The following is a 15501-nucleotide window of genomic DNA, read 5'->3' on the forward strand; positions in this document are numbered from 1 at the left end:
CCTTCTGTAGAAAGAAGAGACAGAGACAGACAGGAAAGGAGACAGGCAAGGTAAGAGAGGAAGGAAGAACTGGAAGAACCCAAGAAAATAGGAAGCTACAAGTAGGGAGTTGCAAAAACACTGTGGAATGCTGCAGAGAAAAAATGAACATAAAGACTGAAGAAAAGTGTCTGATGAAAAGAAGTGTTTAAATATTTAACTGGTAATTACTTCTATCTACTCTCTGGCCTACAAGCTCACAAATGATAAGAAAATGTCTTGCAAATGGCCCAACAGCACCCAGTGGTACCCACTTATTAGCTGGCTTGATTTAAAATGGAATAATTGGGCTTCCCTGGTGGTGCAGTGGTTGAGAATCCGCCTGCCGATCCAGGGGACACGGGTTTGTGCCCTGGTCTGGGAAGATCCCACATGCCGCGGAGCGGCTGGGCCTGCGCGTCCGGAGCCTGTGCTCCACAACGGGAGAGGCCACAACAGTGAGAGGCCCGCGTACTGCAAAAAAAAAAAAAAAAGCAGACAGGAGCTCAGTCTGTAAAATCCTCATCTAAGATGGAATAATTATATTAGCTGCTTCCTTTTGGATAACTTTGGCAAAAGAACTTTCTCTTACAGAGCAAGAATTCCGTCACAGCCAGGATCAAATGTTCCCAATCACTGTGTGGTCACATAAGCAGCAAGAGTCAGAGAAAGTAGGAGAAAGCAAGAAGGGCTGCTTTACTTGTTATTTGGAAGCAAGTAATTTTGTACAGAGGTATCAATCAGACTTATTCCATAAAAGTTTACAAAATACCTCCCTTTATTGACACTATGTCCAGAAAACACCGCCAGCTGGAGCTAAGACCTGATGCTGGTATCTGACACCCTCCTCGGACTCTAGGTAGGCTAATGATATCACAGCATTTCTCAGAAATGTGCTGATATGCTCCTCAGAAACCGGAGCCAAACTCCAACCCTTCAAACAAGCTGCCCCAAATTCCAGTCCCAGATGTGATGTCTTATAATTCACAAAGTTCAGTCACAGCCTAGAGCGAGATCTAAGGTTTATAGAAGACCAATCACTGATAAATACCCAGATCCAGGCCATAAACGTGTTCAGAATATTTCAGAGGGGGTGGGGAACCTGAGAAACGTTAAGCATTTCTCCCGACAAGTACACAAAAGCAGCTCTTGAAAAATGTTCCCATAGTGCCCAGGGTAGCCTTTGGCCTGCTCCCCTAGACTCCTCAGGCAAGGCACTCCACTGACATTTTCCTCGCAGGTCCCAGAGAAGCACCAGTACATAGACAGCCTCATCTGAGTGATCCACATGGCAAGTTTTCCCACGAACCCCCATGCCACCTGGTAGTCTAGATCCCTGTAAAAGCCTGAAATCCTATGGCACTGGCTCCTCGCCACTTTAACCATCAGAAGCAGTTTCACTGGGTTCCCACTCAGCAGCAAAGCCTCCAGCTGTGATCAGAAACACCTTTGGCAGGTTGCTAAGGCCTAGGCTAAGAAGGTCATGAGAAAGCCCTGGAAACCAACACTTCTGTAATAAGAGGCCCACTGGTGACTTAAGCAATGGTTTATAGAGCTTTGCCCTCAAAAATGCATTTTTCTATGATCTCACCAAAACTCTGTGAGAGGGGACAGTCATTATCCCTAATTTTATAGCTAAGGAGACTAAGAAATAGGAAGTGCTTTATTCAAGTTCTCTCAGATTTTGAGACTAAGCTACTACAAGAACCCAGCTCTTTCTATTTCTAGTTGAGCCCTAAATTTTATTAGTAATAGAGATAAGAGTACACAAATACAAAAGACACTGGGCATCATGAATGGGTCTGCATGTACCAGCCTAGAGAACACATTTCCCACCAACTAGACCTCGGGAAATAAAGACTCACACGTGAGAAACACTGAAGCTTCTGTGCCATCTTCTTCCCCCTTCTGCCTTGTAAAGTATTCATTTGCTAGGGCTGCCATAACATAATATTACAGACTGGTGGTTTAAGGAACAGAAATTTATTCGTACAATTCTGTTGGCTAGAAGTCCAAGACCAAGGTGTTAGCAAGGTTGGTTTCTTCTAAGGCCTCTCTCCTTGGCTTATATAGGTGGCCATCTTCTCTCTGTGTCTTCACATGACCTTTCTTCTGTGTATGTGTGTGTCCTAATCTCTTCTTACAAGGACACCAGTCAGATTTCAGTATGTAGCTTGGATTTTTCATCCAAATTACCTCAATATATCATACCTCTTTAAAGGCCCTATTTCTAAATACAATCACATTCTAAGATACTTGGTGTTACGACTTTTAACATAGGAGGCAGGGAGCGGGGGACAACTCAGCCCATAAAAGGCAAAAAAGGTAAAATCAGGGTTTTGGTGGCATAGGGAATTTAAAAGGCAGGGGAAGAAAGGAGATAATTCAGAACCAGAAGCCAGGCATCCTGGTGTTTTCCTTTCCTTTGTAGAGAGCCTTTGGAATAGAGGAGAAGGAACATTCTATCCAGCTGGTGGCTTTAGAGAAAGAGAACTAAGCCAATCTCAGCTTTCATCCCTGCTCTGGCCTGTTGCCTAACAGACATGGAGTTCATGAGCAGAAGGATCATTTGAGTCCTTTCTGGGTATTTCTGCTCTGTTCAGTGCCGATGGGGGTAGGAAAGGTGGAAGGTTTTTATTCATGTGTAAAAGAATACTTAAATCTTAATTTCTTACGGGTATCATTACTACTACCGACTCAGCTTCATCTCTGCAACTTCTTTCTGCCTAAGATTTTAGTTTTTACCAAAACAGTTAAGTTCCAAAGACTGAGCTAGATTGGCACATTAGAAGAACAGAAAAGGAGGGGCTGAGACTATCAGGCTATAGCAAGAACTGGCAGCTCAAGAGCATGCTTTTATTACTAACCAACCAGGCAAGCTTCTCCCACACCCTATAAAAACAAACAACTTCTTTTTGCTTCAGAGGCTCAGGTGATATTGTCAATTTCCCCACAGACATTTAAGAAGCAAGCAAAGAGAGAATTCAGAAAAGGGAAATTAAATAGACATCAGAGAAGATGAGCATTGGGGATGGTTTCTTAGATGTTAAAACAAGGAGTGTGCAGGAGTGTCGAATATTGCAGCAAGGTCCAATAAGATAAAGACTTAAAAACAACCACAGGATTAGGTAGCGATGAGCTCACTGACTGACCTTCACAAACATAGTTTTAATGAATTGACAATGAAATAATCTGAGACAGACTTTCCTAAAGCACATTCCTTGGAAAATGATTCCTACAGGATGCTTTTCCAAAACAGAGTTTCATAGTCAAAAAAGTTTAACGCTGTGCATTTTTTATTCCCCTCTTGAAGAAACAAAAGAAGCCTAAAAATTTTAAGTTTCTGAGAAGTCCTTTGATAAAGCAATCTATCGGTGTTGCACTCTACTGGAACTCAATGTTTTCCAAATTTCTTTCACCATGAAACTCTTTATCACATGATAAAGAATCTATTAACATTTCTAGAAACTGGAGTTCTGAGAAACACACTTTGAAAAACAGGGTTCTAAGATTATGGTGGTAGATAGTAGTGTTAAGAACCTAGGCTCTGCAGTTAAATAGGTCTAGATTTGAATCTGGTTCTAACTCTTGCCAGCTAGGTGACCCTGGACAAGTTTCTATCTTTCTAAACCTCAGTTTCTTAATCTATAAAATGGGCCTAATAACATAAGCCTAATTCATAGAATTATTGTAGGAATTCAGTTGGGTAATACATGTAAAGCACTGACAATAATAGTATTCAATAATGTGATTACTGGGCTTCCCTGGTGGCACAGTGGTTAAGAATCTGCCTGCCAATGCAGGGGACACTGGTTCAAGCCCTGGCCCAGAAAGATCTCACATGCCACGAAGCAACTAAGCCCGTGCGCCACAACTACTGAGCCTGCTCTCTAGAGCCCGTGAGCCACAACTACTGAGCACCCGTGCCACAACTACTGAATCCCGCATGCCTAGAGCCTGTGCTCCGCAACAGGAGAAGCCACTGCAATGAGAAGCCCGCGCACCACAGGAAGAGTAGCCCCCGCTCGCCGCAACTAGAGAAAGCCCGCACGCAGCAATGAAGACCCAACGCAGCCAAAAATAAAATAAATAAATAATAATTCAAAAAATAATGTGATTACTGTGATGATGATGATGATGATGACCACGAGGACTATGGAAAGTAATTGAGATTAGAAGGAAAACTGTGATGTACATACTCAAGTTTTCGACGAGTGAACAGGGAGTTATGCAAAAGTTGGGAACTAATTTCAACAAGGATGGTGGGTGTGAGAACGGCTTATGCAAGGATCTAGTAATGGCCTCAAAGTGGCAGAGAGAGCCAGAGAAAACCAAGCCTCACTCCTGACCCAGAAATACATGGGGCATTTAAAAAAGGCACAGTCTTCATACAAAAGGGTTTTAGCGAACTGCCATGTTTCAGCCAGTAGAAAATGTATCTGTTCTGGTCTCAGATATCAGGTAAGGACTCCAAGGTTTGCCAAAGGACAGAAGGGGCCCAGAGGTCTCTTGTCCAAGAGAGGTCTGTCTGGTTTGTGAAACAGTAGTAGGGCCTTTTCTTAGGTAGGGCTTACCATAAAGTTTGAAGTGGGATGCTAAAAACTGTGGTTAAGAGAGGTCTGAAAGTATTCAGGCTTACTACAGGATTTGTATTGTGACACTGTGGTAGTAGCAAAATATTAGAAACAACTTAAAGATCCAACAACAGAAAACAGAGTGTACAAATTATAATACATCTACAGGAGGAAGTACTATGCAGCTATTAAAAAACTGCAGTAGCTCTATTTGTAATAAGGAGAAATCTCCAAGATGTAGCAGTAAATGAATAAAAGGTGAAGGACAATGTGTATAATATACACACGCACACATGTGCACACACACATGCTTATAAATGCACAGTTTACCTCTGGACTGATTCATAAGACACAGGTAACAATGAGATGGGGGAGGTGGGGACTAGAGGCCTGGAGTCTGAAGTAGGAGGGAAACTTTGCATTATACATATCTTTTTAATATAATTTTATATTTTTATATTTCTTACTTATTCGAATCATTCTTTAGTGTTTTTTGTTTTTAAAATGTTACAGTAGCAATGGTTAGGGAGAAGGCTGAGAGACTAAGAAAAAGGAGGGATAACTGTGGTCTCCACAAGGGCAATGAGCTGAGGTAGTAGAAGTTAAGACAGGCAGCCATGATCAGAGCAAAATCCTGGAGTTTAAAATTATAGAAAGAGGGCTTCCCTGGTGGCGCAGTGGTTGAGAGTCCGCCTGCCGATGCAGGGGATGCGGGTTCGTGCCCCGGTCTGGGAAGATCCCACATGCCGCGCAGCAGGTGGGCCCGCGAGCCATGGCCGCTGAGCCTGTGCGTCCGGAGCCTGTGCTCCGCAACGGGAGAGGCCACAACAGTGAGAGGCGCACGTACCGCAAAAAAAATTTTAAAAAATTATAGAAAGAGTGCTTTCCTTGTGCAACTAAGCCTAAGACATGGGGTCCTCAAGGGCCCTCCCTTATTTTCCCAAGGGGAATCCATTTTTTAGGGCTTCAATAGTAGCACACGATGGACATCTCTTTGCCTGGGAGAGAGTCACAAGTAAGAACAGAATTTGGACGAGACAGCTGATTTGTTCTATCTTAATGATCTTTCTTGAGAAAATGCTGATCCATCTCAAGCTGACTGGCTGCAATCTTGGCTCTCCTGGGATGGCTCCATTTAAACACGTACTTTTTTTTTTTTAACATCTTTATTGGAGTATAATTGCTTTACAATGGTGTGTTAGTTTCTGCTGTATAACAAAGTGAATCAGCTATACATATACATACATCCCCATATCCCCTCCCTCTTGCGTCTCCCTCCCACCCTCCCTATCACCCCTCTAGGTGGTCACAAAGCACTGAGCTGATCTGTGTGCTATGCGGCTGCTTCCCACTAGCTATCTATTTTACATTTGGTAGTAAACATGTACTTCTAATCTATTTGCTCAGTTCCATCTCTTCTTACTGACTCTCCTCCGTCAGCTTTCTTTAGCAACCTAAGAGCTTCTGCCAAGGCTTCTTCATGGCCTACCTCCATGCCTTCTCCTTCACTGTCCCTTCCACCTGGAACACCCACCCACCTGCTGCCACTGCAGTCTCCGTTTCTAGAGCTAAAAAGTCTCACCTCCTCCCCCAGATTTTTCTGCAGCTAAGCCAAATAAGGTATAGAATCGCATCCATTCCACCCACACTACCAACATTACTACCTCAACAGCATTAGCAATGTCAGACACTCATTAAGGACATATGGCCAGGTACTCAGCCAGTCCATATACAGAGATGACCTATATGACCTCTTCCCTTAAGTTGCTGACAATCTTACAGGAATGGCATAAGGGTAGCTAGGTTTGTACGGCACTTACTCAAAGTCTGTTGAATGCACTATCAGCTAAAGAAGTATAAATGACCTATAAACTTATGGGAAATATTCAAATCACAAATAATCAAAGAAATGCAAATTAAAACAATGGGATACCATCCTTCTGCCAAATGGGCAAAAAATTTCTAAAATGATAATACTCAGTGTTGGTGCAAGACATCTAAATATTGAAAGTATAAATTGGAAAAACCTTTCTGAAGACACATGTAGAAGTTTATCACAAGGCTTTAAAAGGTATATACGGTTTTTTTTTAACATCTTTATTGGAGTATAATTGCTTTACAATGGTGTGTTAGTTTCTGCTTTATAACAAAGTGAATCAGCTAAACATATACATATATCCCCATATCTCTTTCCTCTTGCGTCTCCCTCCCACCCTCCCTATCTCACCCCTCTAGGTGGTCACAGAGTACCAAGCTGATCTCCCTGTGCTATGTGGCTGCTTCCCACTAGCTATCTATTTTACATTTGGGAGTGTATATATGTCCATGCCACTCTCTCACTCTGTCCCAGCTTACCCTTCCCCCACCCTGTGTCAAGTCCATTCTCTAGGTCTGCGCCTTTATTCCTGTCCCTAGGTTCTTCACAACCTTCTTTTTTTTTTTTTTAGATTCCATATATATGTGTTAGCATATGGTATTTGTTTTTCTCTTTCTGACTTACTTCACTCTGTATGACAGACTCTAGGTCCATCCATAAAAGGTATATACTTTTTTTTTTTTTTTTTCGGTACGTGGGCCTCTCACTGCTGTGGCCTCTCCCATTGCGGAGCACAGGCTCCGGACGCGCAGGCTCAGCGGCCATGGCCCACGGGCCCAGCCACTCCGCGGCATGGGGGATCCTCCCGGACCGGGGCACGAACCCGCGTCCCCTGCATCGGCAGGCGAACTCTCAACCACTGCGCCACCAGGGAAGTCCCATAAAAGGTATATACTTTTAAACTCAGCAACTTATTTGAATATACTTTGAGAAAGCTAAGTTAAAGAAATAATCAGAAATGAAAAGAAACTTATGCATAATGATACTCATCATAATATTATTTACAACAGTAAAGAAATAAGAGGAATTGTTAAGGAACATCTATCAATACATGATGGAATATTGTAATCTATTAATAATCATTAAATCATGCTTTCAAAAAATATTTAATAGCCCAGAATAAAGCTCACAAAACAATGCCTAAGTGAGGAAAATTCTAAGTCCACACACAGTATTGTCCAAACTCAGTAACTTTATATTAATGTATATATAAATTATACAACATAGCTAATGTTAATAGTTAATATTTTGTTGTTATTGGCTTTAGGTGCTAGGCCTTGGGAAACTTTTTTTAAAGAAATAATTAAGAGAAGATAAAGAAGTACATGGAGACTTCTGTGGAAATGCTAATGGGCTTTTCTGACGTCTTAAGCATCCATAAAAGATTGGCTAAACACTCTGCCAGGTTCTATATTGGGCTCTAGAACACCAGCAATAAAAACCATAGCCCTGGCATTCAAGGATCTTACAAGTACACGGGAAAGATGTAACAGTAAACAAGTAACTCCATTAAATGCCAATTTAGCAAAAGTACAGTGTCTCCCCTTATCCTGGGACTGTGTTTCAAGACCCCCAGTGGATTCCTGTATATATATATACATATAAAGTTTATGTATAAAGTTTAGCTTATAAATTATGCAGAGTTAGAGATTAACAACAATAATTAATAAGACAGAACAATTGTAACACTAGAGTTGTCCCTCAGTATCCACAGAGGATTGGTTCTAGGACCCACCACGAATACCAAAATCCAGGGATGCTCAGGTCCCATAGTTGGCCTTCAGTATTCAAGGTTCTGCATCTGCAGATTCAACCAACCAGAGATTGCATAGGACTGTAGTGTTTATTTTTAAAAACCCACATATAAGTGGACCCGTGAAGTTCAAACCCATTTTCTTCAAGGGTCAATTGTATACTGTAATAAAAGCTATGTGAATGTGGTCTCTCTCTCTCACACAAAATACCTTATTGTAAAAACTTAACGCTTTTTCCATTTTAACTAAGCACTTATCACACACTGTGGCCATAACTCTTTCAGTTTGAGGTATGACAGCAAAATTAGCATGAATTTCTTTTTCCTTTTTTGCAATTTCATGGATAGAAGATTCATCCTTACTATAGATCTTAGCAACTTCAGCATGTGATTTTTTTCTTTCCTTATTAAATCAATAACTTTCACCATTTCACTTAAAGGAAGCACTTTACAGCTTCTCTTTCGTATATATGAATTGCCAGACATATACACACTACTATACATAAAAGATAACTAGTAAGAACCTACTGTATAGCACAGGGAACTCTATTCGGTGCTCTGTAATGACCTATATGGGAATGGAGTCTAGAGGAGAGTGCATATATGTGTATGTATGGCTGATTCACTTTGCTGTACAGCAGAAACTAACACAACATTGTAAGTCAACTATACTCCAGTGAAAAAATTAAAAAAAAAAAAAGAGGAAAGGTAAAAAAACCAAAATGAATTGCCAGCATCATCACTCTTGCACTTTGGGGCCATTATTAAGTAAAATAAGGGTTACTTGATCATAAGCACTGCCATCTTGTGACAGTCGATCTGAGAACTGAGATGGCTAATAAGTGTTTAATGGGCTAGACAAAGGGATGATTCACATCCAGGGTGACATGGAGTAGGACAGTACAAGATTTTATCACACTACTCAGAGCTGCATTCAACTTAAAACTTAAGAACTGTTTATTTCTGGGGACTTCCCTGGTGGTCCAGTGGGGTAAGACTCCATGCTCCCAATGCAGGAGGCCCAGGTTCAGTCCCTGATTGGGGAACTGGATCCCGCATGCTGCAACTAAGAAGTCCGAATGCTGCAGCTAAGATCCTGTGTGCCACAACTAAGACCCAGTGCAGCCTAAATAAATAAATATTTTTTTAAAAAAAGAATTGTTTATTTCTGGAACTTTCCATTTAATATTTTTGGACGGGGGTTGACTACAGGTAACCGAAACTGCACAAAGCGAAACCATGGATACAGCGAGGGACTACTGTATGCACAGAGTCTGGAAGCTTTACGCAAAAAACTGACACCTGACTGGATTTAAAAGATGTGAATGAAAAGTTAGCCACGTGGAGAAGGAAAAAGAGTATATTCTATGCATGGAAACAGCGAGTGCTTTGAACAAAAAATTTTACATGTTGGAAGTGTTAACTAAACAGAGTAGCAGAAAGAAGTAAAACTGGAAAGGTATATAGGGTCTGTATCAGTGCCTTTCAAATTCTTTTTGCGAAGGATCTGGTTTCTTATTACTAATATGTCATGGACTGATATTTTTGGTCTATACCCCATTCAATGAGACAAGGTCAGTGATCATGTGCTTGATGTCATGGCAATCCAAACTGCCTCTAAATGCTCCCTTTCAACTTCAGCACTTATTTCATCAAAGACTAGAACCAAACAGTTCCTGGACTGGGCTTGTCCATGGACAACAATGTGAGTCACACTGAGCTAGATCAAAAGATTTTATTATATCATGAAGACACTGTGCAGTAATTGAAGTATATATATATATATTTTACTTTCCTCTTTTTAAATCACAGTTCTACTAGATAATTTACAATCCTAAGAGAAAGGTACTATTTTCTCCCCGTTTTCTGGATTAGGAAAATCTGGCTTATTAAGGTCAAAAAACTTTATTATAATGGTACACTGAGAAAAAAATATTAGCAACTCACACCACAGGCAAGAATTAATTTCCCTAAAACAGTAAAAAGCTCCTAGGAATCAAAAGCTCAATAGAAAAATGGGCAAAGAATATAAATAGACTGTTCACAGAAAAGTAATAGCCTTTACTTATATGAAACATGCTTAACTTTACCAATAATAAGATATGCAAATTTAAACTCTACTGAGAAACCATTGCCTAGAAGACTAGCAAAAATCCAAAAGCTTAACAAGTCACTCTATTGGTGCGTCCGGGAAGAAAAAAGTACCCTCATGACGTTACTAGTAAGAGTATACGTTGGTGATGGTACTGGCACAAAAACAGAAATATAGATCAATGGAACAGGATAGAAAGCCCAGAGATAAACCCACACACATATGGCCACCTTATCTTTGATAAAGGAGGCAAGAGTATACAATGGAGAAAAGACAGCCTCTTCAAAAAGTGGTGCTCGGAAAACTGGACAGCTACATGTAAAAGAATGAAATTAGAACAGTTCCTAACACCATACACAAAAATAAACTCAAAATGGATTAAAGACCTAAATGTAAGGCCAGACACTATAAAACTCTTAGAGGAAAACAAAGGCAGAACACTCTATGACATAAATCACAGCAAGATCCTTTTTGACCCACTTCCTAGAGAAATGGAAATAAAAACAAAAATAAACAAATGGGACCTAATGAAACTTAAAAGCTTTTGCACAGCAAAGGAAACCATAAATAAGACAAAAAGACAACCCTCAGAATGGGAGAGAATATTTGCAAATGAAGCAACTGACAAAGGATTAATCTACAAAATATACAAGCAGCTCATGCAGCTCAATATCAAAAAAACAAACAACCCAATCCAAAAATGGGCAGAAAACCTAAATAGACATTTCTCCAAAGAAGATATACAGGTTGCCAACAAACACATGAAAGGATTCTCAACATCACTAATCATTAGAGAAATGCAAAGCAAAACTACAATGAGGTATCACCTCACACCAGTCAGAATGGCCATCATCAAAAAATCTACAAACAATAAATGCTGGAGAGGGTGTGGAGAAAAGGGAACCCTCTTGCACTGTTGGTGGGAATGCAAATTGATACAGCCACTATGGAGAATAGTACGGAGGTTCGTTAAAAAACTAAAAATAGAACTACCATATGACCCAGCAATCCCACTACTGGGCATATACCCTGAGAAAACCATAATTCAAAAAGAGTCATGCATCCCAATGTTCATTGCAGCTCTATTTACAATAGCCAGGACATGGAAGCAACCTAAGTGTCCGTCAACAATGAATGGATAAAGAAGATGTGGCACATATATATAATGGAATATTACTCAGCCATAAAAAGAAATGAAATTGAGTTATTTGTAGTGAGCTGGATGGATCTAGAGTCTGTCATACAGAGTGAAGTAAGTCAGAAAGAGAAAAACAAATACCGAATGCTAACATATTCACTTTGAATGCTAACTGATTCACCTTGTTATACAGCAGAAACTAACACAACATTGTAAAGCAATTATACTCCAATAAAGATGTTTAAAAAAAAAAAGAGTATATGTTGGTGGAAGGCAGATACCCTTTAGAATAATCATTAACGCTTTTCACAAATATCCTTCCCTATCTATTTCAAGGTATACTGTACCATTTGCTTGAAGTTAGACGTGGTTATGTAATTTGCTTTAGCCAGGGAAATGTGAGCAAAAGTGACATACTGTGTCTTGGGGCAGAAGTTTTAAGAGCGAGAATGCAATCTCCTATGTTCTCTCTCATGTGTTATTTTTTCTTTCCCTCTACCACCAACATTGGCAATGGTCTAGAATCTGGCTGATCCCTTAGCCTGGGTTGCAGAGAAGATAACTTGAAGCAGAACTCCTCAACATACAGGATGATAAGCAGCATGAGCAAAATAAACCTTTGTTGTTTTAAGCCACTGATAAATGGTGAGCAGTATTTACTAAAATTACAAATGCATATCCCCTCAGATATACCTGCACACAGCAAAATGACATACATAAAAGGTAATCATTTGCAACATGGTTTATTACAGCAAATGACCAGAAACAACCAAATGAACATCAACAGAAGACTAGTTAAATACTTGCAGTACATTCATACAGTGAAATATTATGCACCTGTTTAAAAAGAAAAACATTCTCTTAGAGCTAATATGGAAGAATCTCCAAGTGAAAAAGCAAGATGTTCCCAGTGTGTATAGTATGCCATCTTTTTGTTTCTAAAAAAAGGGGGGGATTAGAAAATATGTTCATATTTACTTACACCTATAAGGAAATTCTATAATAATAAGAAACAAAAATTATCTTAGGGCAGATAGGTGGAACTTCCAATTACTCAGAAAAAAGAAAATTCTTGGTGCCATACTTAACTTCTTACTGTCTCGCAACCTCAATCAATCTGTCAGCAAATCTCATCTTAAGTATAAATGGTATGCTTCTGCCTCTATCTTAAAGTGCTATCAGATCCGTCTTTAAACTGGCTTATCTTCCTCCTCTTGGGCACATCTAATCAACTTCCAGTTACATGACCTGTGTTAAGAATATATTTGCTGTTGTTCTGGTATTCAATTAAGTTGCAATGGTTTTTGGTTACTCTTAAATAAACCATGCTTTTCTCTAAATGATCCCAAGCTTTGGCAACTGTTTTTAGCTATTCTTTTTGAGAGACTCTGAGCTGCCTCTTAAAAAGTCATAACAAACTGCTCCAATATATTCTTGTTTTTCTCACTCAGAACTTTTCTTCTACATGGAAGTTATTTTACTTTCATTTATTATAAGAATTATAAGACCCTTACGCTGAAAAATTAGAAATAAAAAATTGATGGGAAATCTCTTCCTTATAGTAGTATGCCAACTAATGAATGTAGAAAGGATAATGGAAATAGAAAGATACCATTTGGCAACCACCGTTATTGGTGGTAGATTCAGACAGGAGTCATACATGGATACTTAGCCTGTACATGGAGGTTTGATGAGGAACAAGACACTGGCATGGTCTCAGAGTATTGTACCACAGAACACTTACCAATTACAAAAGGAAAAATGGTGTCGCAACAGTAGAGAAACCTGGCTGATACAAACATAACTAGGTGATTTTTTTTTTGGCTATGCCATGTGGCATGCGGGATCTTAGTTCCCCGACCAGGGATCAAATCAGTGCCCCCTGCATTGGGAGCATGAAGTTTTAACCACTGGACTGCCAGGGAAGTTCCTTAACTAGGTGATTAAAGTTAACATTACAGGGGGTAAGACAGGTTGACAACATGTACTTTCTGATGCAGTTCACTAAAATGAGTTCAACATCATTTTTGTGTAATCCCTGCCAAGAAAGTATGGCCTGAGTCTGGACATGAGGAAACACTGGATGGACCCAAAATGAAGAATATGTTACCAAATGAAAGGCCTGTACTATCTATTGAAGATGCAAAAGACTGAGGAACTGTTCCGGATTAAGGGAGATTAAGAGACATGACTGCTAAATGCAACATGTCAGCCTGGATTGTATCCTGGACCAGAAAAGAGACATTGTTGAGACAGTTGGCAAAATTTGCATGGGGACTTGATGAAAGTATTGTCATTGTTGATTTCTTGATTTGGATAGTTATATTGTGGTTATACTGGAGAATAGCCTTGTTCTTGGAAAATACAAACAGGAGAACATCATGCCTCCAACCTCCTCTCAAATGGTTCAGAAAAAAGATTGATCATAACGGATGGAGGGCAATGAAGCAAAAATGTTGTAAAATGTCAACAACGGAGGCATCTTGGTGAGGAGGATATGGGAGTTCTTTACTATTTTGGCAACTTTTTTCTAAGTTTGAAATTATTTCAAAATAAATTACTTTTTAAGTGTGTTTACACATGTGAACATGCTTGCATTTTTAGTATCTGCCAGGTATTATACTACGGACAGCCACCTGTCATCATTTAAAAATCTCCTTTCACTAACACAACATTGTAAAGCAATTATCCTCCAATAAAGATGTTAAAATAAATAAATAAATAAAATAAAAACCTCCTTTCTGCCTGAAAAGTGACTACTGACACACAGATAAGGACACTTCAAACTTGCAATGCTGCAAATGAAAAATATTTCTATTTTTACTTTTTTACACTGTTTTAGATACTAATGTGTTGATGTTTGGGGCCTTAAATTAGGGGAGCCCGTAGAAACTTCTGAACACTAAATTTCTGAGTAAAATTTCTGGCCCTGTAAAGGTCAGCCAGTGGTACTTGAACTGGCTTGCCAAGGGAAACAACTAATCCTAAGAGGCCCTGAAATAGTCTTCTATCCTAAACTCAAAATAAAATGGCCTCACAGGTGATAATGGTACTGAAAATAGCATTTAATTTTACTTTCAGGCTCTTAACCCACTAGGTCTACTTGATTTCCATTAATCAGCATAGAGGGAAACCAATGGCTACCTGCCCATCTCTTAAGGCTCTAGCTTACTTGTCATGCATTCCCAGAAGCACACTCTAAGATGACTAATCATTGACTGCTTCTTCAGCACCATATGTCTCCCAATTTCAAAGGAAAAACTGTCCCAACTAGAACCAGAACAACAGATTTCCTACCTCCTGCAGCTGGAGTCGAACCTTGGTAACTGCTCGGATCCAGTGCGCTCTGGCTTGGGTAAATGGCGAAGATGCACTCTCCTCGGGAACACTTGTAACAGAGAAAAGAATGTTCCTTAAAAATCAGCCCAGGCCACAAGATGACAGTGCTCAAGGCAAAACTGCCAAATACCTAAAATTAAAAGGTTTGTTGTATTCATGCCTATACTTATCTAGTGATTCAAGCCACTAAAACAGCATAGTCCTGAATATCCAATGTGAAAAAAATTCCTAAAATGACAAGTCCTTTTAGCTTTTCATCTGTTCCCTCTCTTTCTTCCCACTTTTCCACTCACCTGATGAGGCAGCTCATTGGGACAGTCAGGGATCAGGATACCAGAAGCATTGGCAAGGGCCCTAAGTCAATGACTAACATAGAAACCATGCAGAGAGGTGTAGAGTAACCCTCTCCCCCTACCTCTCAAGACCACCAGTCTCCCTTGAGGGTTCTACATAGCATCCTTAGGGCAGAATTTTGTTCCTGCAAAGCATTCCTGCTCCACTAAGCATTTTGGAAGGCTTTCCAATTCCTAGACTACATCAAAGTGCTAAGAAAAAAGGCAGAGCCCTTGTCCTGCTGTGATCTTGTTCCTTGAGCTGCCTCAGGACCACCCTCAGTGAAGGGAACAATAAATATAACAAAGTAGCTTTGAGACAGAAACAATACGCTGTATTAGAACAAATCATCATCATCTTAACTGTGGAATAGTGGTT

General features: G+C 39.9%; 1 protein-coding gene across 5 annotated transcripts in view; it reads right to left on the reverse strand.

Annotated features, from left to right (window-relative positions):
- Positions 1-15501, reverse strand: part of UNC13B (unc-13 homolog B) — a 226154-nt gene that overhangs the window by 76850 nt on the left and 133803 nt on the right. For all 5 annotated transcript variants that reach the window (XM_027105593.1, XM_027105589.1, XM_027105592.1 and 2 more), the window contains one exon: positions 14749-14839. In XM_027105593.1, coding sequence (XP_026961394.1) covers positions 14749-14839 — 91 coding nt within the window. The remainder of the gene's footprint in view (positions 1-14748; positions 14840-15501) is intronic.

The sequence above is a fragment of the Aethalodelphis obliquidens genome, unplaced genomic scaffold (genome assembly GCF_003676395.1).
Source record: "Aethalodelphis obliquidens isolate GAN/ISIS:26980383/991018 unplaced genomic scaffold, ASM367639v1 scaffold7, whole genome shotgun sequence".
NCBI lineage: Eukaryota > Metazoa > Chordata > Mammalia > Artiodactyla > Delphinidae > Aethalodelphis > Aethalodelphis obliquidens.